At 42.4% G+C, this 25,353-nt stretch overlaps 1 protein-coding gene across 1 annotated transcript in view; it reads left to right on the top strand.

The window, feature by feature from the left end:
* LOC134457318 (putative N-acetyltransferase 8B) overlaps positions 1-23,364 on the top strand; it is a 56,006-nt gene extending 32,642 nt beyond the window's left edge. Inside the window, exons 3-5 of the mRNA XM_063209281.1 lie at positions 20,888-20,986; positions 21,360-21,461; positions 22,279-23,364. Of these exons, the coding sequence (XP_063065351.1) occupies positions 20,968-20,986; positions 21,360-21,461; positions 22,279-23,045 (888 nt within the window). The 5' untranslated portion in view covers positions 20,888-20,967 and the 3' untranslated portion in view covers positions 23,046-23,364. The remainder of the gene's footprint in view (positions 1-20,887; positions 20,987-21,359; positions 21,462-22,278) is intronic.
* Positions 23,365-25,353: the final 1,989 nt, after the last annotated feature.

The raw sequence follows: 25,353 nt of genomic DNA, 5'->3' as shown, positions 1-25,353 counted from the left end.
AGAAGTCCCTCTGAATCATTATTTGCATAGATTCAGGGCAGTTCAACTTCTCACACAGAATCATATTTGATCTGTGGATAAGTTGTAGTTGCAGTAGAAAAATCATTGAATCCGCTAATTATAGCTGTAGAGTCCTGTTTTTACCTAATTCACTATTAGAAAGGTGCAAGCTCAATGCTGAAGCAGTGGTTCACAACCCGTGGGCCGGGACTTAATAGTGAGTCATGAAGGTATTCCAAGTGGGCCGTGAAATCATTTTCTAAAAAACTAAATAATATTTGTGTGTGTGTTGCCTGTTGACTATTAATTTGAGTTGTATTGTGTATTGGGTCAGAGGTGGGCTGAGAAAGGCTGGGAACCCCTACTCTAGAGCAGTGTTTCCCAACCAGGGGTACGCGTACCACTAGGGGTACGTGAGCACACCTCAGGGGGTACTTAGAGAAATGTAATAATAGGAAATAAATGGAGTGTAGTCACATTGGGATATAGGAACAGATATAGTGCATGAGTGAGGGGGTACTCATCATATGACAAAGTTGCTTAAGGGGTACGCAGGACGAACAAGGTTAGGAAACATTGCTCTAGAGCCATGAATGTGACAAACACAGACCTGCACCACCACATCATTCCACCAGATGTCACTGTGTCTCCAGCTTTGCTGTGAACGCTCAAGAAATACTGCATGACCTTACACACAAAATAACCAGATTGTAGAAGTGCAACAAAACTTAAATGAATGGAGACAATTACATATTCAGTTGACATCCAAATACGTTTTGGAAACTTTTCAGTTTATGTTTCCTAGGTGTTGTAATTCCGTTGTTCTGTTGACTGTTTTTTTCTATACATGTAGTCATGTCATTAGGCTATTGTTATAATTCACATGACTGACTGACTATGAAATTTGTAGGAAACAATGGAACTAACTAGTGTTGGAGGTGGGTTGGCGATGTTTTGCTGCAAAATTAAGCAGACGCAGGTTTCAAGAGTTACATCTTGGCAAGTCTGAAGTGTGCTCGTCTGATAACTTTTCCAGCAGTGGCACTCTGAGCAAATATAGTATCTTGAATCTTCAATCTTTTAAAATTGCCCTCAGCTATGCTGTTGGAATAATGAAAAAAAATGAACCAGTAAATGTAGATGCTCCTTTCATTGCACTCCATAAGGTTTAAAATAAAATGGAATAAAAATAAAACCCCAGAAGCCCACTGGCTTCAATGAGACGGCGCGGTTATAACAGATTATGATGGCATGACATGTAGGGGACAGTCGGGGGATTTGAGAAGATTATGCGTCTGAAGCCAAAGCACACAGCCTCCAAAGAGCAGACACTGAGGACCCAGGCATGTAGAGCTGCAGTGACACCATGTCAGACGTCAAGTGTGTGCGTGTGTGTGTGTGTGTGTGTGTGGGCTCATGAAGGGCCGGTGCTGCGTGGGGAGAAGGCTGCTTCAGGACCCGATGGACCTGGGAGTGCCAGCGCCACTGGGTCTGTACGTCAGGGTACAGACGTACAGAAACACTCTAAAGCATCCGTTTTCATAGGACGGTTTATGTATGGGACGTGCACAGGGCTGGACCAGTAATGTGGCATACAAGGCATTTTCCCGGTGGGCCGACAATCCTCAGGGGCCGATGCGCTTGATTTTTTTGGTTTGTTGGTTTGTTTGTTTTTTGCTTAGAGTTTGGCCTTCAACCTACCGTAGATGGGGCAGCCCATTGGTCTATCTTAAGTATAGAAAGTGGACTGAGATCATCATAATATCCTAGACGAACAGGGGGCTGTGTGAGGGACTGTTCCTTGCCAAAAATGCCTGGGCTGTTTTTTTTTATCTCAGCGCAGTCCTGGACGTGCATCTCTAAACCGTGTCAAACATGAACCATTTATGACCTGGGCTGTTCAGTTGGAGAGCTGCAGTGTTCTGTGGGAAATATTGTAATCATCTGATCTCACTCAAGCTTACCATAGCCTGAAGTATGCATATTAAAGTATTTCACTATTAGACCTATACTGGTATTCTGTACAATGCACAAATGGCAATATTACTTTACCAATTTTACCAGTTTTAACTTGTTCTTTTTGTTTTGTTTGCATCTTATTGAATAGAGTCTAAGTTAGGGCAAAGAGACGTATGAACAAATGTTGTGCAGGTATTCATTGGACAATACAATAGTTTGTGGCAACCTAATAATGTATACTTAAGTATGCCCTTCTGTAAAGGGTAAAGTGCAAAACTCTGGTATCTTTTTTAATGTGCATAGCATATAGCTGCAGTGTTCTTTGTCATCTTTCAGAGACTGCCTTGTCCAGTCAGCCCTGCTCTGCAAAATCAGTTAAAAAAAATCTGCTACTATCATCCTATTTTCCTGCTTTGCTGCTCTCTCCCAATGCTTCACCTGAGTGAGGAGTACAGTCAGCTATAGCCTGTACAATACGTTTCACTATGACTTACCACTATTCAGTGAAAACCGAAGTCAGGAAAAACAATGCCGTTCAGAGCCTTTGTGCATCAGACAAAACAGCCATACAAAATCTATACTTCATTGACACAACTGAAGTTCAGTGTTGTGTTATCGCTCTAACCCTTGACTTTAATCACGTAAAGCTAAAATATTATTAAAATGATTGAGATGACCACCATAAGTGCATATAATGACAGACTAAAACGCACATCGGCATATTATTCTGAGCAGCGTAGGATGCAAAAAGCAGAAGTAGTCGTTTGTTTGTTCACACAGAGCAAGAGGTAAATAATGAACCTGTGGCCTTTTCCTCTTGCAACAAAATAAGGACAAAAGCCCCTTGTTTTACATAGGCGCTGTACCCACTTACCTTCAATTAACTCAGCAGGGTTCAGTGCACTTGATCACCTGCTTAGGCATTACCACACTAAAGTCAACTTTAGAAGAAAGTCACATGGAAGCCTTACTTTACTAGTATTATACTAAGGGAAAAAACTACCTACGGGTCCTCTCCAATGCACCTGCTAGCTGAGGTGTGTGGAAAAAAAACACAATTTGTAACTACTGTATTAGACCTATTATTGTAACCTTATTTCACTTGAATAGGCCTTGCCTGTTTAAGACTGACTTATCTCCTCTATCAGACTCCTTTAATCAGAGCAAAAAGTGACATCCCAACATAAATGAATGCAGATCATGCAGCTTAATTTACAATCTACTCTAGAGTATGCTTGTGCACATGTGTTTGAATTACCCCTCAGGCTTCCTCATCCAATAACTTGACCAGTTTAATCATACATTTCTGGCTGCTTTTGATTTGCTTTCAAAAGTTTGTACGACATCTTAGTCAGTGTTTTTCAACACTGGGGGTGGGACCCCATGTGGGATCACCTGAAATGTCTGAAAGTGTGTGAAAAAGGAAAAATGATCAATATTACTAAGTAACATACCATAACTATTCAATATTGTCTTTGAAACACCATTGCCAATCTTAGGCGTGCATAAATATCTATAGGTTTAATAGCCTACTATTTATGTAGTTATATCCCCGAAACGCGGAGCGTCGGGGATGTAATGGTTTTGCGTGCTTATATCCCCGAAACGCTTAGCGTCGGGGATGTAATGGTTTTGCGTGCGCCGCCGCCGCGTCCGCCGCCGCCGCGTAAGGTCTTTCGTGTTAACGCGATAACTTTTGAACGGATGTTTGGATTTGTCCCAGATTTTTTGGGTGAATGCTCTAGGGCAGGTTCATGAACTGATTCGAGTTTGGAGGTCAACACTTTCAAGATGGCTGAATTCAAGATGGCCAACTTTTTGTTTGGTCCATAACTTCTGACCGGGTGGATGGATTTGTCCCAGATTTGGTGTGTGAATGCTCTAGGGTAGGTTCATGAACTGCTTCGAGTTGGGAGGTCAACACTTTCAAGATGGCTGAATTCAAGATGGCCGAATTTTTGTTTGGTCCATAACTTCTGACCGGGTGGATGGATTTGTCCCAGATTTGGTGTGTGAATGCCCTAGGGTAGGTTCATGAACTGATTCGAGTTTGGAAGACAACACTTTCAAGATGGCTGAATTCAAGATGGCCGAATTATTGTTTGGCCCATAACTACTGACCGGGTGGATGGATTTGTCCCAGATTTTGTGTGTGAATGCTCTAGGGTAGGTTCATGAACTGATTCGAGTTTGGAAGACAACACTTTCAAAATGGCGGAATTTTCATTTGGCCCATAACTTCTGACTGGGTGGATTGATTTGCCCGGTAACACCTTATTTTAATGGTTCACCATTTCAGTGAATCTACCATATTAGGTACAGTGTAATAACCAATGTAACAATATTTAGTACCATGTAATACTAGTGTAATATCAGTGTAACAATATGCAATATCAGGTACAGTGTAATAACGAGTGTAACAGTATGCAATACCATGTAATATAGTGTAATACCAGTGTAACAATATGCAATACCATGTAATACCATTTACGCACAAACACATGATGTAAGTAAAAAAATTACATTGTATTAAATATTGTTACACTGGTTATTACACTGTACCTAATGTGGTATATCCACTGAACCATTAAAACAGTATTAGCATTTGCCCCATTTTTTGCTTCATTTTCACAATAGTCGTGTGGTTTTAAGCCTATGCACGTCATGTCACGTCTGTATGTATCATATACGTTTACGAAATGGTGGACGGGAGTGGTAGGAATGATGGGGGACTGGAAGCGTCGCGTTTCGGGGATATACCTTAAGCAGTCGAAGGCGACTGCACAGGCAGTCTAATTCAGCTATTTTTTCATTGTTCTGAAAAGAATGAGAAATTTGGGACATCAAAATGGGGCCCCGGGATAAAAAAAAATGTTGGGAACCACTGATCAAAGGGCATCATCGGCCATCAAGGCTTTCTGTGCATACCCACTAAATGATGCTGAACGCCAAACCTCTCTTAAGCCGTAAAAGTCATATACAGACTCTTGCATTCACACAGCAGACTTCTCATTATGAGTTACCACCGGGCTCATATGCAGAAACATGCTGGTGAGCATTTGATTATTACTCTACGTCCTGCATGCAGAATGACTCTTGTGTGCTATTGACAATGTGCATTCTTTAAATGGGCTGCATTTGTAGTGCTTTCTCGCACCGTGCCAAGCTCCCAAAGCTATGCATTTCAATGCGTTACATGTACTCGCACTCCCTCACCTTTTCATTACATTGATGGTGGTGGTGGGAGGCTGTTGTTGCGAGGTGTCAAGCAGCACACCTGATCCAGCAAAGTGCTGCGCTCAAGGATTCTTGGGACCCGAGGGGAGGGACGAGCGTGAATCAAACCAACCGGCAACCTTCCACCTCCCTTTTCCCACTTGAGCAGACTGTCACCGCTGAAAGAAGCGGATGTTGAAGCGCTGATGAAAAAGCACAGACAATATTGGCACATGAATGTGCAGCTTTTATGCCTCAAGCACCTAGAACCAGCTATTCTTCTCAGTTTTGCAAAATGTTAAAAATCGGACCACCTGAAATCACCTGAAACAATTGATTTCAACCTATACATAAAATTTAATCTAAGATTATACCATAAACACAAGAACGCGACTATTTTTACCAGTTCTTGTATATTGCTTTGTGATTGTTTTGAGAAAATAAAATTGAGTGGGCTTGAATACCTTGTGTAAAAACACATTCCTAGAATCCAAAATTCACAATGTCAAAAGGTTAACACTAACAGATGTTTCTTGCATATTGGAAGCTTGTCAGTCTGTACATCTCAATATTGTTGTACAACAGTCATATCCAGAAACCATCACTGTTGTGTTTTCTAAATATTATATTTCTAAATATTACTCACATAGTTGTTATTAGTTGGCTTAACACATAAATTAGGCTGCTGCATTTTGTTTGCCTGTGAAGATGACAGCGCATTACCCTACCATATTATTAAGTTTCTTCTTTCACACGAAGGACAGTTAAGAACCATTAACTACTGTAACCAGACCATTCGCCATCTGTGCCAAGATGACAACACAACTCTCTTGATTTCCCCTCATCATAATTAGTCCATAATTAGAAGTTGTGTTTTCTACCATGCTTAATGCCATGCTTTCAGTTGGTGGTAAGTTGTGGTTTAGTGCGATATTTGGACAGCAAAGACACTTAAGATTCCCAGTATTTGTATTATTAAGAATGATCAACTCCAAGTCAAAATATGGTTTGGCAAAGTCTTGATGTAAGTGGCAGTGTGCATTGTGGACCTTCATTGACCTTCTTCACCTCATTGATGTCATCAGTAGCCTCTTACTGTAGCCGGGCCTATTCACTCTGTGCTGAAAACACTCAACGACACCATAACAACATTCCTTTGACATTACGCCTTAAGTAACAGATTAAGACATGGTCATTATGATATTGATGGGCAGTTATAAAATAGGCTCTGCGCTAAGGGGTTACGAGGCCAAAATAGCTCCATAAGTAATGCACAGTGCAACTTCAAGTTGCAACAATTTATTAAGATGCTTCATGGGGGCAGTGATGAGTTCAATATGACTTGGGAGGTCATTGTTAGGCTGTATGTATGCATTATATATCTTTATGAATGTGTTTATAAGCTCTTAGGAGGTTCATATATGTCCTGCATTCAAATTTGAAATTTGTCCTGTTGCTTCTCTGAGGACTCACAGTCTTTTCTGTATGATCAATTTTACCACACACTAATGATGGCCTTATGCCAAAGCATATTTGTGCAGCATCACACATGGTGCATAAACATGGAATCGATGTTTTTAAATGAAAATTATTTAGTGAGTGTAGATCATTCTCCACTCCAGCTCAATACCATTAATGTGGACAGCTCGACAAATTATGCATGTGCTTGTTGTGCACAAGTTGTGGGTTACAGACAGTATTTCAGCAGAGAATCAAATGGCACGTGGAGGTGAATGGTGACAGAGTAGCTGATATGATTCAGATAGAGTGAAACAGCCCATGGGGCAGGAGACAAATAGATTTGATGAGCTATTCCTTGCTCTGCATTGAAATGAAGTAACCAGAGAGGAAAAAATAGCTTCCTAATTTACACCTTGCTTTGTTTTTTTTATTATTTGTTTGTTTTAGAGTAGACCGGCCCAAAATCATCTAACATTAAAACATATAAGTAATCAATTGTCCAAAGTTTGTCTCAAATGGATTTTTAAAAACATAGGGCCTAGTTATAGTGCATGGTAGAAGCTCACCCACCATATTTGTTGAAAAGCATAGGGCCCTGTAACCACAGCTGTAGATATTCATGTTTGTTTTGCCTCATAGCTGTTATCATACTTCACCCACACTTTAATGGGAAATAAATAGTGGTTTATGCGTGGAGGAGACTTTCCAGATATCGCCCCCTGAGTGAGTGTGTGTGTGTGTGTGTGTGCGTGTGCGTGTGCGTGCGTGCGTGCGCGTGCTTGTGCGTGCGTGCGCGCGCGCGTGCTTGTGCGTGCGTGCGCGTGCGTGCGTGTGCGCGCGCGTGCGTGTGTGTGTGTGTGTGTGCACGAGCGCGCATGGCTGTGTTGCATATTTATATTCATGTACAGGTGTATGTGTCGGCCCGCATGTTTAATTATATTGGAAGACAGTCAAATGCACATTTTCAGTAAGGAGTATCCAAAAAGGAATAAAATGACCATCTAAGCTAACAAAAGAAGACAAATGCCTACTCCCCCACTCCCCAAAGCATTCAATCTCCATTTCAGGCTCTATAGAATGGGGAGGGGAGGGGAGCCCCCCAATGCTTTGTCCTTGTCTCCTCTATCCTCCCCTTAATGGAGACAGATTACTCATAACACGTCAAGCAATTTTGGGCTTATAATCACTGTATAATCTGATAATTCACACTCTTCGCCGCTGTATGCTTTTTGATGCTGTTGTGTTTGAAGCGAGCAGGGGCTGAATGATAATTCGGAACCTTTTTTTTCAGAGTGGAAGGAGTAAGCAGGCCACATAGCACAAGGATTTGTCAGGGGTGATGTCTACTTGTGGTGATGTCTGGGGTTCACACCAGAAACCCACCAACAAAAGAAAAACGAATAAAACAAACAAACAGACGAAAAAACAAAGCAAAAATGTTGAGACCTGAAGTCTAACACACACACACACACACACACACACACACACACACACACACACACACACACACACACACACACACACACACAAACACAGAGAGAGAGAGAGAGAGGACAAAAACACGGAATATATTTCAAATAGCTTTTGAAATGCAAAACACAGATGTGTGAAAATGAACACATCCAAAACAATTCAATGTGCTTCACAAGTTCAAAACACAAAAATAAACACACATAACAATAGGTTTCATCTATATGCTATATTCATCCTCAACTAAACTAATGCAAAACTATTTGAATGAGTTATCCAAAGACTGAGGCCATCGTTAAAGCCACAGACGTCAGGTGAAGACCATTTTATTCACTAGAGTAAGCATGATACAGTATCTCAAACCAGCTGTGCCCAACTTGATCCATATTGCATCACTTCACAAGCTAGTTACTGTATAAGTGCAAACCTGTAGTGCTCTTTTATACTACTGAACAAATGCCAATTAATCAATCAATCAAATTTACTTATATAGAACATTAACATACATAATTGTCATTCAATGCTAAAGATTAGACACAGATAAAAGATAAGAAAAAGAAATACCTGTATATTGTGTTATAGATAGTAGATAATTAACTATCACCAGAGGCAGATGAGAATAAAGCTGTTTTTAATTTCTTTAAAACAAAATACTGTTGGAGCAGTTCTAATTTGGACAGGAAGTTGGTTCCAGCGTTTTGCAGCATAATGATTAAATGCCAGCTTAGATTTGCCTTGGCACAGCCAGAGGAGATTCTGAGGACCTAAGACATCTATTAGGATGATATTGCTCAAACATACTAGGTATCAATAGAAACAAAGTAATTTATTATCTAAGTAAAACCATTGAAAAGCACCTCCCGACTGCCCATTAGATTCTAGTCTATGTATTAGAATGTTTTGATCAACTGTATCAAATGCAGCACTTAGATCAAGTAATACTGTACAAGGACTGCAGTTTTCCCCTTGTCAGTATTGAGTCGTATGTCATTTAAGAACTGTATTTTGAGAACCTAACTATAACCTGAAAACCTGACGATAGAAGACAGCACACTCTTCTCTCTACTGTATTTGATTTTTTTTCATTTCTGTGTTCATGTTTAATGAAGGGGGAATGTTGTTCTGCTACACCAGTGGTTCATAACCTTTTATGAATAAATGCCCCCTGTACCTCATCATAAGCTTCCCAACGCCCCCTTGACCTCATTAGGCCTGCCAGCGCCCCCTTAGTATTAAAAATAGACTATTGTCCCCAATTTGCAACTGAGTGTCCCCCCTCTCAGTCATCTCCTTCTCCATCTCCTTCTTGTCTCTTTCTCCTGCTCCCTAATGAGCCCTAAGGGGCTGTAGAGCCCCCGTTGAGAAACACTATGCTACACCACGTATGTGTATGAAAGGAGCTTTTCAGGCTGTAAACTAAACAATGTAAGGTCAGTTCAAAGACATAAGTAGACTTTTTTTCAGGCAAGGAAGTCTGAGAATTGATAGGATTTTATTTACAACGTAGTACACCTAATCACAATGGCCGAGATGTGCACAAGATGATGATATTGTAAAGGAGCTTTAAGAATTGGCAGAGACGCTCGCTCAAATTCAGTGGAAAACCGAAACGCTTTTGGTAGTGCGAGAATTAAAAAGCGTCAACATTAAGGTGAGGAGCTGTCAGAGTCTGGACAGGGGTTTTAACTAACCGGGGGGGAGGAGCCTTGAAGCAGACAGCAATTATTTAGCCACACCGAGGCCAATATACTGTAGTCCGGAGATGTTGCTTCAACGGTGTATGAAGAAGCATATATGAATGACTGTACTGGAAAACTAGCTACCAACTAGTTGTAAATACTGCACATTACAAATTGCTTACTTTATATTCATTATAATCTAAAATTTTGGCGTAACTGTGTTTCACTATATCAGAATCGTCACAATAGGACATAACTGGAATGCACAACACTACCTCTTTTTTAATATATGTTCTATGTATGTCTGCTGTTGCCCAGTCTTGCACTTAATATGTCTGTATGGGTATTGTATAGGTACTTTAGGTATAATGTATGTATACTGTCTATGTCTAATTGTCTAGAGTAGAGTCTAGAGTCTATGTCTGTCTGCATGGGAAAGTAAGAAACGTAATTTCAATTATTTGTATGACCAGCGCATGTAAATAGATTGACAATTTGTATGACCAGCGCATGTAAATAGATTGACAATAAAACCGACTTGACTATAACATTGCAACACAATGTTCGCAGTGAGATAAACTCTGCAATTAGAAAAATAATAGGCCATGTGCCACCTTTTGTTTGATCATTATTATTTGTATGAGTTACTTATACACACCACCGGAGCAATTGAAATTTCTCTACGCAGACACCTAACATCCCACAATAGCAATTAGCCCTAAACAGAGGTGGTGGCTGCCGTAATGAAACGTGGTTAAGTGGTGAAATATTGGGCTCTTTTACAGCACAGCCTCAGATAAGATAACCCTCTGCAGAAGTGTACAGACAGACTAAGAAGTGCTGCAGAGCCCCGCTTTTTCTAACGACTGTCTATTTTCTTCTTCTTCTTCTTCTTCTTCTTCTTCTTCTTCTTCTTCTTCTTCTTCTTCTTCTTCTTCTTCTTCTTCTTCTTCTTCTTCTTCTTCTTCTTCTTCTTCTTCTTCTTCTTCTTCTTCTTCCCTCTCTTCTTCTTCTTTTTTCATTCTTTACCTTGTGGTGTGGCTGGCCGAATGGGCAGGTGGAGGTGGGTGGCTGTTTAACTCTGATGGATGGAGTTTAGTTACGGACTGTTGCTGCCATCTCATTCCGTGTGTCGGCCATCTCTCAGGGGATGGTAGGGGCGAGAGGAGGTAAAGGAGTGTGAAGTCAAGGGGGTGGGTGAGGGGGTGGGGGGGTTAGTGGAAGTGGTGGTGGTGGTGGTGGTGGTGGTGGTGGTGGTGTAGGTAAGCCAGGCTGCCTGACTTGAAGCCGCGTCTGTAATATGGGCTTAGGGGGTTTTCCCCTCTGTGAGGCTGTTGTTTTCTCTCAATCCTCCTCGACAAGTAGTAGTGCTCTTTTATTAGTTTCTGCTCTCCTGCAGGACCTCTTTAAACAGCCGCTGCTGCTGCTGCTGCCAATGCTGCTGCTGGAGAAAGTGTCCCTGAGAAGAGCCAGTATATTCTTAAAAGATGTTTTATTTCACATCCCTGATAGACAGTGAGAAGTTCAGGCCACATATACATGAATGTAGTAGTATATTGAAATGACCTGAGAACATGAGAGAACCCCTTTGCCCAAAAACATTTTTTTGTGCTTCCAGACATCCATTTGTTATATACACGTAAATCACACAAAGCCTAAGAAGTAGCCTACCAACTCAAGGCTATATGAAAGGACGACTACAATGCTCACATGATTAAGTCTCAAAGTAGGTTGACATTAACATTTAAATATATTACTGTACTTAGAAGCAAATTATGTAGGAAGTTTCCATGCCATTTTGTTTTTGTTTGGTTGGTTGGTTTTGGCGTTTCAGCCTTCATTGAGATAGGACAGTCAAAGATGGTGACCGGAAATGGTAGCCAGAGATGGGGAAGGATTGTGAAATGACCTCAGGCAGTAATCAAACCCAGGTCCCTGGCGTGATGGTAGGCTACGGTGCACGAACCCACTGAGCCACGTCGCCCCTCTTCCAGGTGATTTTCACACATGAGCACTCAGTGAGTGCAGTCCTCCACCCATGTACAGATCATGACTCCATGGGCCCCTGGGCCAGAAAAACAAGATAGCTGTTTTACAAAATAAAACCCTGTGTTTTAGGCCAGATGTTAGAGACCTGATGTTATTGGGGTTTCAGGGGTATGTCCCTCGAGAACATGCTAAAATACAGTTGTTAATAAAATACAGTTGTTAAAAGTGTACATTGAACGCAATATGAACAAGGAAATATAGAGGCTTGGCCTTCAGGGCCCACTTCACTCTTGGACCCTGGGCCCAGTAGGCTCGTGCAGTAACCCACCTTTGCCTCCACTCCACTCAACTCTGATCAGCGCCAATATGGTATCAGCTTCAGCTATGCTGCTTACCAACATTCTGTCAAAATTTAATAATAATTTTAATAATAATAATTGTATTTGTATAGCACTGTGTCGTACAGGGCATGTAACTCAAAGTGCTTAACAAATGGGGGGGGGGGGCATCATGGAGGTGGATTTAAAAGGAGAGGTAGAGAGGAGAGGCAGAAATAGCAGGAAGGCAGAGGTAGAAGAGATATATAGAGATTGTAGAGACATAGGTCAACGTAGGTTAGGACCAGGACTCTTAGAGATGTGAGGTCCATAGTGGCTGGGTCTAGCGTAAGTCATAGATAGTCCCACTAAATTTGGGCGCTCAGATGCGGCCCCTGGTGGCATCAGGGGTGAGGAAAAACTCCCTTTCACTTCATTCATAGTTTGTAGGGGGGAAAAGCTCAATGAGGTCTGAGAAAAAAACCCTGTAGCCAGGAAGAAACCTCAGGCAGAGACCAGCGGCCACCTAGGGGAGCCCCCTGCCAGGGCTGGTTCTGAACAGTAAGGACGCTGCTGCAGCTGGGACACTGCGATGCCTTGGCAGCTAGGAGTTGGCAAGGATGAAAAGGTGGGTCTTCAGCTGCTTCTTGAAGGAGTCGACGGAGCTGGCTGATCGGATCTCGATGGCCAGGGCGTTCCATCTCTTGGGTGCATAGCAAACGAACGTGGCGTCACCAATCTTCTTTTGCGGGGGGGGGGATGGGGGGCTGAGAGCTCGAGCAGGGGCATGAAAAGAGCATGTCAGAGATGTAACTAGGGGCAAGTCCATTTAATGCTTTAAATACTGTCAGAAGAATCTTAAAGTCAATTCTGTATGAGACAGGCAACCAGTGCAGGTCTGCCAAGACAGGAGTGATGTGCTCTCTCCTTCTGGTTCTTGTTAGGATTCTCGCCGCCGAATTTTGAATGGGTTGCAATCTGTCAATTACCTTTTTTGGCAGGCCAGAGAAGAGAGCATTATAGTAGTCTAGCCTACTGGTGACAAAGGCATGAATAAGTTTTTCAGCGTCTTGTCGGGGGGCCAAGCCACATACTTTGTTGACATTTCTAAGATGGAAAAAAGCAGATTTTGTTATCTTGTTGATGTGTGGCTCAAAGCTCAAATCTGAGTCTATGACCACACCTAGGCTAGTAACCTTATCTTCAATATGCATGCTTAGGTCACCTAGGCTTGAGTGGAGTTTTGCACGTTTTTCCTTAGGGCCAATGAGCAGCACTTCAGTTTTTTATTCTCATTTAATTTTAGGAAGTTACTGTTCATCCAATCTGTGATGGCAGACATGCATTTAGTCAAGGCATGAATGGCAGTGGTGTGGCTAGGCTCAACGGAGATATATAATTGTGTGTCATCGGCATAGCTATGAAAATCAACATTGTGCCCTCTGATGATGGAGCCCAGGGGCAACATATAGAGAGAGAAGAGGAGAGGGCCCAAACAACTACCCTGAGCAACTCCAAAAGGCACATCATACTTGTTGGAGACGTAATCTCCAATGGTGACAAAAAACTGCCTTCCTGTAATATATGTTTTGAACCACTCTAAGACGTGGCCCGACAGTTCTACCCAAGATTCAAGGCAGTCAATTAGTAGCCTATGTTATGACCTATCGTGTCAAAGGCTGCACTGAGGTCGAGGAGGATAAGTGCTGAAACTTTGTTAGCAGCAGTGCTGAGCCTAAGATAACTTATTATTTTGGTTAGTGCTGTTTCAGTGCTGTGATTGGCTCTAAAGCCTGATTCGATTTTTTCCAAGATATCATTCCCAGCCTGGTGTTGATTAAGCTGTTTAAATAGCCTACACCTTTTTCTAGTACCTTGCTTATAGGCTAAAGGGGAGGTTTGATATAGGTCTATAGTTGTTTAAAGAATTCTGATCTAAATTAGTCTTTTTGAGGAGCGGCTTTACCATGGATGTTTTGAATGAGCTTCGGAAAATGCCCGTAAAAATGGAGGTGTTAACAATTTGCAGTAAAGGTGCTGCTAAGCAACCAAGTATGTTTTTAGCAGATGTGTGGGAATAGCGTCAAGGCTGCAGGTAGACTGCTTACTTTCCCTGACTATTTTACAGAAGTCGTCCTCTGTAATTGGACTAAAATTTTGGAAGCTCTCAGGTCTCCTTGGGGGGTTTAACCGTCCCCTCGGTGTGCCGGCTGAGTGGGCGCCAGAGTTTGCTGCGTTTTCACCTTGGATGCCTTCTCTAATGTCTGCAATCTTTTTATTAAAAAAATCTAGCAAATTTCTCGCACTTAGCATGCGATGCTGCATTTAGGTTGTTATTGCTATGTGTTGGATTAAGCAGGTGAAAAAATAGTGGAAAAAAAGAACTTTAGCATTATGCTGGTTGTCTGTTGTGATTTTGGAAAAATATGCTTTCCTTTCTGAGCGTACCGCATTATTGTAGGAGGAAATTTTATCCCTAAGGGATTGTCTGTGGACTTTTTGTTTTCCTCTAAAGATGCTCGGTAGCTCTGCACTTTCTTTTTAAAAGCGAGTCATTCATCCAAGGTGAATACCTAGCTCTGGTTCTTGTCGACGTTATAATTGGAGCTATGTTATCTAGAATTCCTCTTAATATAGCCTATAAGTTCTTGTTGAAGCTATCAACCATTTCATCAGGTGTGCAGTGACCATTTAGTAGGTCTCCTGATTTGATGACGTCTGAAATCTTAAGCTCAGCAGAAGCATTAATGTGTCGTCTGTGAATTACATGGGTGTAGTAATTTGTGTTGAAATGTCAAAATCAAAAAACACACAGTGGTGGTCGGAGAGGCCGATGTCTGTGACCCGATATATTGTTGCTATCAAGCGCATGTGATATAACAAGGTCAAGTGTGTTGCCAGTTCAGAATGATTTGTTCAGAATGATTTGTGAGTGCATTGGTGAGTTGTGCTACAAACCAACAAATGCTGGCAAATACATTACCTCCATGTCAGGGGTAAATATCAAAAGAGTAGGTCTATAGCATTTACATTAACCATGTAGTTTTCCAATTTATGTCATTCTTCTGCATATTGGAAGCAGAATTGTAGCTCATCAGTGGAGAACAGAGCCACTATAATGGAGAGAGCCCGCTTCCTAAAACTTACTTAGTTTGCAGAGATCCCAAAATGAATTCAGAAATACTGTACCTTTCACCCAGTAAGTTGATGAACCATATTTCATAGTGAGAATATTATTTTATGGTTGAACAAACTACTTGGCACTGGTCTCAAGTAGTGATTCCCAAACTGAGGGCCAGGATTCCTAGGGCCACGGAGGTACTGCAGAGAGAAGGGACTGCTTGCAAAACCTTCAATATATGCTTTCATATGATAATCATTCCATAAATTGGTTAGTTACAGTATTTACTTTTATGGTTAATAAATATATTGACATTTGTTTTGAATTTCACATTAAGAGACAGAAAACATTTGGAATATTCATAAATCCAAATGGCGGGTTACAGCAGAAAAAGTTGGGGAACCACTGCTCTAAACAACTCAAGGCATGCACATTAACACGAAGTGACAGAATGGGCCATGTAAAGAACAGAAAATTAGATAAACACTGAAAGACTGAAGGTGAAAGAGACTGGAAAAAGAGGGAAACACTAGATTCAGACATTATGAGGACAGAGATGAAGAGATGGGTAAAGTGTTCAGGAGGGTACTACAGCAGCACTATTAAACTCTATTTTGTGCAGCCAAGGCCCTCCTACGCAGGCTCCACCCCACCCCTCACCGTACCTTTGGATTTGGGAACAGACACTCCAAGGGAGCTAAAAGCCTATTAGCTTATTCAGTAGCATATCCACTGGAGATGACAGCACTGGAGACGGATTCACGAATCTCTTTGGCCTAGTAGCAGTACTAGATGCGATCCCTACTTTGTTCTGCAGATCTGTTCATATTACTAACTTAGGACTGCCAATACCAAGAATACATATTATAGCCACAGGATGAGTGATCTCCTACACTACTCCTCCTGTGGATGTTGGCTGTGAATCCTGTGTGTTTGCTGAGGGCTATAACGGTCTATGCGTGGGGTCCAGAGGTGTTGGAATTGAGGAGTCGGGGGATCGGGGAACTGGAACCCCAGTATACAGTTTATCTTATCCCTCCAGTGGATGTTTGCTGTCAGTCGTCTGTATTTGCTGACAGCCAAAGAGACTATGCCTGGAGTCAGTCGGAATAGAAACTGTGCAGGTCATAACTTTGGACCTCCAATAACAAAAATGATTATTATAATAACCACCAATGATCACCACACTGGAGGAGTTAGTTTTATCTTTCACAGAAATCTTCTCCAGTGGATGTGTGCAGTGAGGCTCCTGTATTTGCTGACATAATGGAGTCCATAGACATAGGAACCAGGGAGGTCAGGGGGTGTGGGATCACCTCAACCCAATGTCAAGCCAAATAGTCGTAGGACCTCCAATAACCAGAATAATACTTATGACCACCAATACCTCCAGAGTTATCTCTCTCACAAATGTACTTCTCTTCCCGTGGATGTTTGCTCTGAGGCTGCAGTATTTGCTGACTGCTAGAGCAGCAAACTAAGCCTGGCGTCCCCTGCTGTGGAGTGCTGTGTCGACCTGGGTCTGTCAAAAGATAAAGATTAGGTCCCAAAAAATGTTGATTTTTATAGTTGAGCAATGTAGTTCTATTCTTCTGACGATAACAATAGCAGAGCTTAGCTGTCTGAAAAAAAAGAACTGCCGGGGCCATCAATAAAGGCCTGCAACACAACTTGCACTTGAAATATGAATGATCTCAAATGAATCGGCTGGAATCGGCACAGGATCAACACACAGTATAACATTGCCTCTGCACTTTGTCTTTGGGATATTGGGATAAGCCATTCGAAATCATTCAGATATGGCCTTTTCCTTCCTTATGTCCAAACTTACTGTAAACGAAGTCCTATGTACATAACTGAGTTCAATGTAGATTTAACAAACATTTTCTTGTGTCCTCATGGACCTAGTACATTATTGTTATAGTACATTATTAAATTTGTTGTTATTATAATTGAAAAGTGTTGAATGACTGCAAGGACTTTTGAATTCATATAGGACTGCAAACAAATATGGTTAGTTCTTGTATAAAGCACCCAGTGAATGTTTTTCCCCTTTTAATAATTACATTCTCCATGAACAGTCCACCTACTGTTGTATATGCTGTCAAGACGAGCTTAGCTATATGTCTGTGCCTGCAGGTAAAACACACAATACCGTACGCTATTGTCAACTGAGTGAATGTACGTGATTTAAAAACCCCATCCGGAAAAAAACACACGTAGACGCAAATGTGAAGTGAAACAAGGGGGGAATTCTCCTGGTGCCTCCACCAATGGGAACGGAGTCTGGCTGGCATGGAGGGAGAATGTATAATGCAGTTATTAAAAGAAGTTTCCTGAATAATTTATTGTCACTTGCAGTTTTGCTCGATGACAAGGTCGCCTTGGAAAAAGTGGCATGAAATTTTTATAACGTTACATTTTCAGGATCAAACAAAGTTTTTAAAGAATCGATTATCCTCTTAGCTGGGAGGAAGTGGGATAGGCCGAGTCAAACAATTTTTTTTTTCATGGAATCACAGAGGGGCCTGTCTACGTATCTTGAACTATCTGACGCACGTTTCCTCATTGCTGGACTTCACGTCCTATAAATCACTCATCATTACATCATGTCCATGCAATGTCCATGTCCAAATCTTCACATTTCTACATATACATGACAGGTACTATGTAGTTTGGGATGAGTCATCATCTGGTATTAGTTAACAAGCCTTTAAAACCCACAGGCCTCACCAATCAGATATTAAAACAGTTATTACAGAGTGGGTACTTTATGGTTTGGCACGTGTCATCTTGCATTGGTGAACAAGCCTTTAGAGCCACAGGCCACACCAAACAGATTTTTAAAGGGACACTGGGCAGGATATTTTGTTTATTTCCAGAATCTATGCTACCCATTCACTAATGTTACCCTTTTCATGAATATTTACCACCACCATCAAATTCAAAGTGTTCATTATGAATGGAAAAAATGCACTTTTCATACATGAAAAGGGGGATCTTCTCCATGGTCCGCCATTTTGAATTTCCAGAAATAGCCATTTTTAGCGGTAAAACAGACTGTACTTGGGCCATACTAGAACAAATTAGTTTATTACTTAGTAAACTTTCATGAAAAGATCAAATTTGGGAATAGGCAACCCAGTTTCAATGAGCAGCATAGTTGCAGTACCTTTTTTGACCATTTCCTGCACAGTGTCCCTTTAAGTAGAGCTATTTTATAATTTGGCACGAATGATCTTGTATTGGTGAACAAGCCTTTAAGACCCAGGCCTTACCAAACAAATATAAATTTCATAAGCATCACCCCCAAAAGCCTCTTAGTAAACACAAGAAAAAAAAAAACTTTTTTAAATTCTTTGGAAAGGTCTAACCATTACCATTAAGTGTCAGACACTTAAATCATTTTTTAAGGAATATCTCGATTTTTCTGTCAATATTAAAGGTAAAAAGGTGGCCGGGTTAGGGTTGAGTCCAAGGCATTTTAAAATTCCTCCCTTGCACTTTAATATTCGAAAAGTTCCTTGACCTTGAATAGCTCAGCGATTCATGAGGCACCACTATTGATTTAAACAGGTGTAGTCCCTCCTCCAGCGCCCGGAATCTAATCTCGTCACAGGGCCAAGGGGTTATTGCACTAGGCACTGTCACAGGGGCCGGCCACAGACACACAGACACACACACACACACACAGACACACACACACACACACACACACACACACACACACACACACACACACACACACACACACATACATATGCGGGAGCACACGCGTGCAGGTAAATACACGCTAAACACATGTGCGTGCACACACACACACATCAGTCGCAATGCTGCGATTCATCACAGCCACCTTCGTCAGACAATTCAATACACAAAAATCACACACACACACTACACACACCACACACACACACACACACACACACACACACACACACACACACACACACACACACATACACATACACACACACACAAAACTCTCTGTACACTACACACACACACACACACACACACACACACGCACACACACATACACATACACACACACACAAAACTCTCTGTACACTACACACACACACACACACACACACTCAGTAACGGTACACTACACTCACAATCCATAAGGCTTGGGCACCTAGACACATGCATAGGCTACATGTATACTTGCAAATGCATACCCGCATGCTGGCTCATGGATGTCAGCATACATACAGACTAAGACTACACAGAAACTGTTGTGTGCATACAGTACAGTAGGCATTGGCCCACACACACAGTCAGTGAGGATCAGGACCTTCCCAGTCAATTGCTGCTAGATTAGCCTGGTCTTACCCTACCTTCTTACTAATTGAGGGTCAGCCATGGCCTAGTGGTTAAGGACATGGGCTTTAGATCTGAGGGTTGCAGGTTCCAATCCCACCCTTCCACCCCTCATCTCACACCATGGCTGTGGAGCCCTTGAGCAAGGCACCTGATCCCACCCTGCTCCAGGGACTGTAACCAATACCTGTACTTAAAATAACTCTAGGTCGCTTTGAATGAAAGCATCAGCTAAGTGTAATATAATGTCAAGTAAAATAATGTTATGTAAGTGGTCATGGAGTGGAAACTCACTGAAAGCTAAGGCCAGGCTTCTCCTCGACGCCTCAAGTCATTTTTCATGGGCCAGAGTAGCCTACAGGAGATGATTGATATACCGTACTGCAATAAATCCAAGTCATGTATTCATATGAACCAATAGCCTGATAAACCAGACTAAATGTGGATGTCTAATTTAGTCTGGCCTCGATCCATAATACATCCGAAGATTGTTGATGAGAACAACCTTCCCTCAAAACCCTGCCCAATTTGATTCAAAACACATCTTTGTGTTGTAATTGGTTTGCCAGATTCTTGGCATTCTGGCTTCATTGAATCATTATGCGAGGCCAGACCCACCCGTAGACAAAACATTTTGCCGTCCAGCGGGTGGCGCTGGTTCACCAGGCTAATGAACCAATGTTATAGTTGAATGATCTTACAGAGTTAATTGGAGGAGAAGCTAACCATGAAATGATGTATCCCATTTATTAAATAACGATTATTGTTCAATTCAAAACATACCAAATGCGAAACTGTTTTTTTTTTCTTGTATAGTTACAAATATGGCATAAGTAAGTTACTCAACTGAAAGCAGTGTGATATCAGAATCAAGTTGGTGAACGTGGGAATGGCTGTACATTTGGCACGTAATCCTAAATCCATTTATAAAAGAAAAAAATCTCCAGTCAATTACTTCCAACCACCTTTGTTGGCAACTATACAGTTGGATATTTAATCTGCTCTCAGCCGTCATCATAGGTGGTCCCGCATTGCTGGTGACAAAATCACCAAAAGTTTAGGATTAGTGTGTTGCTTTGTGGTTGTGTGTGTGGGTGTGAGCAGGGCCGCTGACCGCTTTTGCTGGGCCCTGGACAAAGTCATTTGAAAGGGCCCCCATCCAATACATGCAATGTAATGAAAACTCAATTTTGGGCCCCCTGTCTCCCTGGGCCCGGGACAACTGATCCCTTAGTCCCCCCCTGTCGACTTTCGTGGGTGTGAGTGTATGTGGGTGTGTGTTGTACATGCTCAGACCTTGCCCAGGCCGTTTTCTGAATGGTGGACATGTGATACGCTAAACACAGCCTCCACAGCGAGAGTGTGAGGAGGGAGGAAATGACCAATACACACTAGTGAAGGACACGGCATCAGGCAACACATCGACATGGTACAGAAAAGATCCCGTGAGTTCGATTCTTTAAATTATTAGTGTGGTTCTAGGTACAAATTTACGCTGTGATACATAGATGTTTGTACTAAATACATTAAATGTTTGGTTGTTTACATGAAGATCATGGAATTTAATGTGGTGTGTCAGGATCCAGCTACAGGATGTAGATATAAAATGTAGGCCTATGTTGTTTCACCATACGTAGATCACGTTGGTACAAAGACTATCATCACTCTGTTACCGTCACACTCGGTTACAGGCTACAGACAGCACCTTAAACAATAACTAGTTTGTGTGTATATACTGTACGTACTGTGACTATGTATATTTATATACACCGTATATGAGATGTGCATTTTTTTGGCTTTTACACCTTTGTTACTCAGGTGGGACAGCGAGAGAGACAGGAAATGAGTGGGGAGAGAGAGATGGGGAAGGATCGGGAAACGACCCCGGGCCAGAACCTATCCCGGCTCCCCCGCGCAATGGTACGGTGCACTGGTGTTTCCGACAGTTAATCCATTCAGATTCAGATATATATAATAGGGTGACCAGACGTCCCGGTTTGACCGGGACAGTCCCGGTTTGGAGTTGTGTGCCCCATGTCCCGAGCAAACTCTCTCGGGACACAAATATGTCCCGGTTTTGGCCACCCACTACATTACGCCATGTCTATCAGGGTAAATATATGGAAAATGTACATGTTTACCTGCCACAGTTAATGGCAGCCAGCGCTTGTATAGAAAGTCTGAAGGAGTCAGTTGCAATTTGTCATTCCGACCTCTAAAATTGCTTAGAATGCAGGAAATTGCATCTAAAAAATACAAATTTTCCTGGGGGAGGACCCCCAGGCCTGCCCGCCAAATATTGTCCTTCAGTCACGCACGAAGTGTCCCGGTTTTAGACTACAAAAATCTGGTCACCCTAATATATACTTACATGTAGTTTTTTTATTAAAAGTAAACTCCACATTTTAATGGTCTGTTTTCATGTAAGCCTCTCACTTAAACTGCTCATGAATTACCCTTGGTTTAATACCCATTATGCAACAATGTGGTGTTTTCTGCTAAACTGCTAAACCAACCTGATTGGCGTCCAATTAGCTAAAATGCTCCTACGTGTTCTCACCAGAGATGTATAAAGTAGAAGTACTGTTATGAGAGCAATTACAGCATGATAAATGTTTATTTGTTTATTATGTTTAACTATGTGATATCAAACTACTCGTGTTGTAGTTACATGCACAACAGAACTTCTTCTGCATCTATGGCTCTCACTCACTTCTTCTGTTGGTCTTTTTTTCAGTTGTTTTTTCCCCATCAGCACCTGTTTCCATTCGGCCATACAGGCCCGCAGACAAGGCCTCTGTGATGTCCCTCTTCCGCTTCGGGGTCATGGAGCACGTGTACCCTGCCTTCTTCAAGTCCATGAGCCACCCGGACCACGTCGGCGTGGCGATTAGCATCTCCATGGCGGGCTACGTGCTGGGCGGCAGCTCCTACTTCGAGGCCCTGCTGTTCGGCGGCGCCTGGGCGGGCCTGGTCTACTACTGCTGCCATGAGGTGTACATGGGCTACCTGAACAGAAAGCTCAGGGCGGAGATGAGCGACGTGCAGACTCACTTCCTGGACAACCCCAACAACCACTTCTGGGTGGCAGAGACGGAGGTGAACGGGAAGTCTAAAGTGGCCGGGCTGGCGGGGGTGCTGGTGCGTAAGGGAGGGGACGAGGCACACCATGGCAACAACGGAGGAGGCAGCAGCTGGAACGGAGGTCAGGCCATGAACGGCGAAGGTGAGGGGAGTTACGGGGAGCTGTTCCAACTGGCGGTCTCGTTCCCTCACAGGAGAAAAGGTGTGGGCAGGCAGCTCCTGCACACCTCTTTGGACTTCTGTAAAGAGCAAGGGCTGTCGCGCGTGGTGCTGGAGACCAGCTCTCCACAGCTGGCTGCCCTGGGCCTTGCCAAGAAGACGGGATTTGTCCAGATGTCCAGTCACAGCTTCACACACTCGAACCGGTGGATTGCTAAACTGGCCCGCATCGACGTGCTACGCATGGAGAAAGCAATCTAAAACAAAAACGGACAAACATAACTGTAACATTATCTAAACATGCTAACGCTAAGGACACAGGATTGTTATCCTTCTGACAAATTGAATTCCGCCATATGCACACAACCATGACTGTAACTCTTCACCAATACCGTTCCTCCTCCTCAGATTTTGAAAAGACAATCAAAAGTGCAAAAAATAACTTCACATGACTGGAGCTCTTGTTTTGCTGTTCTATTAATAACTAGCTTTCATGACAATGTCAAAGTCCAACTTTGAGATTGGATTGACCAAGGTTGTTGTTGTAAATGCGAATGCGTAATAAACCACATCGTGTGCTGCTCTCTCCTTCTCTCTCCTCCGTTGAGTAATACGAAGGCCTACATGCCCATATGTGAGAAAATGTGATGGAAGAAGAAAAGTTTGCTTAAGCTTCTTTGCAAAAGGGGGGGATAACTACAAAATGCCACAGCCTCACAGGCATAAGTGCCAGCTGACTCCTAAGACCTCAAAAGACTTTGCTTAAAATACTTTCAGGACGTAATAGCGCAGTTGTGATCAGGGGTAGGGGTGCCGACAGGGGGGTACAAAGGGGACAGCTATCCCGGGCTCAGGTCGAGAGAGGGCCCAGAATTGGGTCCTTATTACATTGTATGTATTGGACTGGGGGGGCCCTTTCAGACGACTTTGTCCTGGGCCCTGCCAATGCTGTCAGCAGCCCTGATCAGGGGTAGGGTTTAACATTCCTCCCTCTGCAATACACAGTGCACATTTTGTGATCCCGCACAGCAGAAGCCAATAAAGAACCCTCTGTTCTTAAACACACTGGGAGCGGGATTAACCCAATTCGGTGGGATAATAAAAAGCACTGTGGTCATACCTCTCTCTGCACAACACAACACACTACACTACACACACCAGCTGTAATGGTGGGAGTGCTATGTAGGGACTACGCCGTACTGAGGAGCTTAATATTCATGTGATGTTGCGCTGTCATGTCAGCTTATGTATTGGTTGGTGTGTGTGTGTGTGTGTGTGTGTGTGTGTGTGTGTGTGTGTGTGTGTGTGTGTGTGTGTGTGTGTGTGTGTGTGTGTGTGTGTGTGTGTGTGTGTGTGTCTGTGTCTGTGTCTGTGTGTCTGTGTACTCTCTCTCTTTCTCAAACACTCAAACACACACACACACACACACACACACACACACACACACACACACACACACACACACACACACACACACACACACACACACACACACACACACACACACGCACACACAAAGGCTGGCATGAAATAGTGTTACAACTATTGTATTATAACATTTGTGTATTTTTCTCTTTTCATAATAAGGATTTGGAATCCTCATGAAAACTAACCTCTGTATTCTGGAACGGCACTAGTAATATTTCTTTCCCGTGTAATGTTGAAGCTAAGAAAAAAATGAAGAGTGTGTAATTACAGGAAGTAAGTAAATAATTAGCCAGGCAACCGCTGCAAAATGTTTCCCTGAGGTTCCGTGTTTGATTATTAAAGGAGAAATCTCAGTGTGATCACAGTCTTTGAATAGTGTCCACATGATGATGTGCCGAATGAAGATTTCTACACAAGGAGTATTTGGCTGTGCAGAATTATTCGATGTTATTTATCAATTTAACCAACAAGGGGCTTATAGTAAAGAAATACAGTACAGAGTGTAGACCTTGCTACAAAGTACTGTATGCCTTGATGCCATGCTTGTAATGATTAATTATATTTTTGATGTGATAATGATTCATTGATTGAATGATTATGATACGCATCAATAAATCGTGGTGGATAACAGATATTAGCAGTGAGGTGCCATACAACTTAATGCTAAGACTTAAAATCTGTGTGACTGTGATTGTGCTAGGGTCTGTACTGAGTGCAAGCAATGAATGTTCCACCTTGTGGCAACCCACATTTCCCAGATGACCAGGCTTGTGTGAAACATTATCTATCTGCCATGCTTTTGAAAATCAAAAGTTTGTGAATACATCAGCCTAAATAGTTGTTTTTTTCATCTGCTTCTCACATTAAATCTGTCATTAGCATCTCTCAAGGCTGTTTCAATTATAGGCTATAAACTGTAAAGTGTTCCACCTACAATTTTGGCAAAGGGACATCCAGTAACACTCATCGTGAAAGAGGTAAGAGAGTCACTGATCAGGATGAGTAATTTTGTTTTCTTTTACTTTTCCTTTCACTTAATGCTCTTGTCTTTCATCTTGAAAATGGTCAGAAGAGGCCTTGGCCATGGCTCAGGTAGCTGGAGTAGGCTACTGTGCTGTTGTGCTGGGGACCTGGGTTTGGG

This window comes from Engraulis encrasicolus, chromosome 10, assembly GCF_034702125.1.
Source record: "Engraulis encrasicolus isolate BLACKSEA-1 chromosome 10, IST_EnEncr_1.0, whole genome shotgun sequence".
In the NCBI taxonomy this organism is placed as follows: domain Eukaryota; kingdom Metazoa; phylum Chordata; class Actinopteri; order Clupeiformes; family Engraulidae; genus Engraulis; species Engraulis encrasicolus.
The sequence above is the reverse complement of the archived record's forward strand: the minus strand, read 5'-3'. Positions and strand labels throughout refer to the sequence as shown.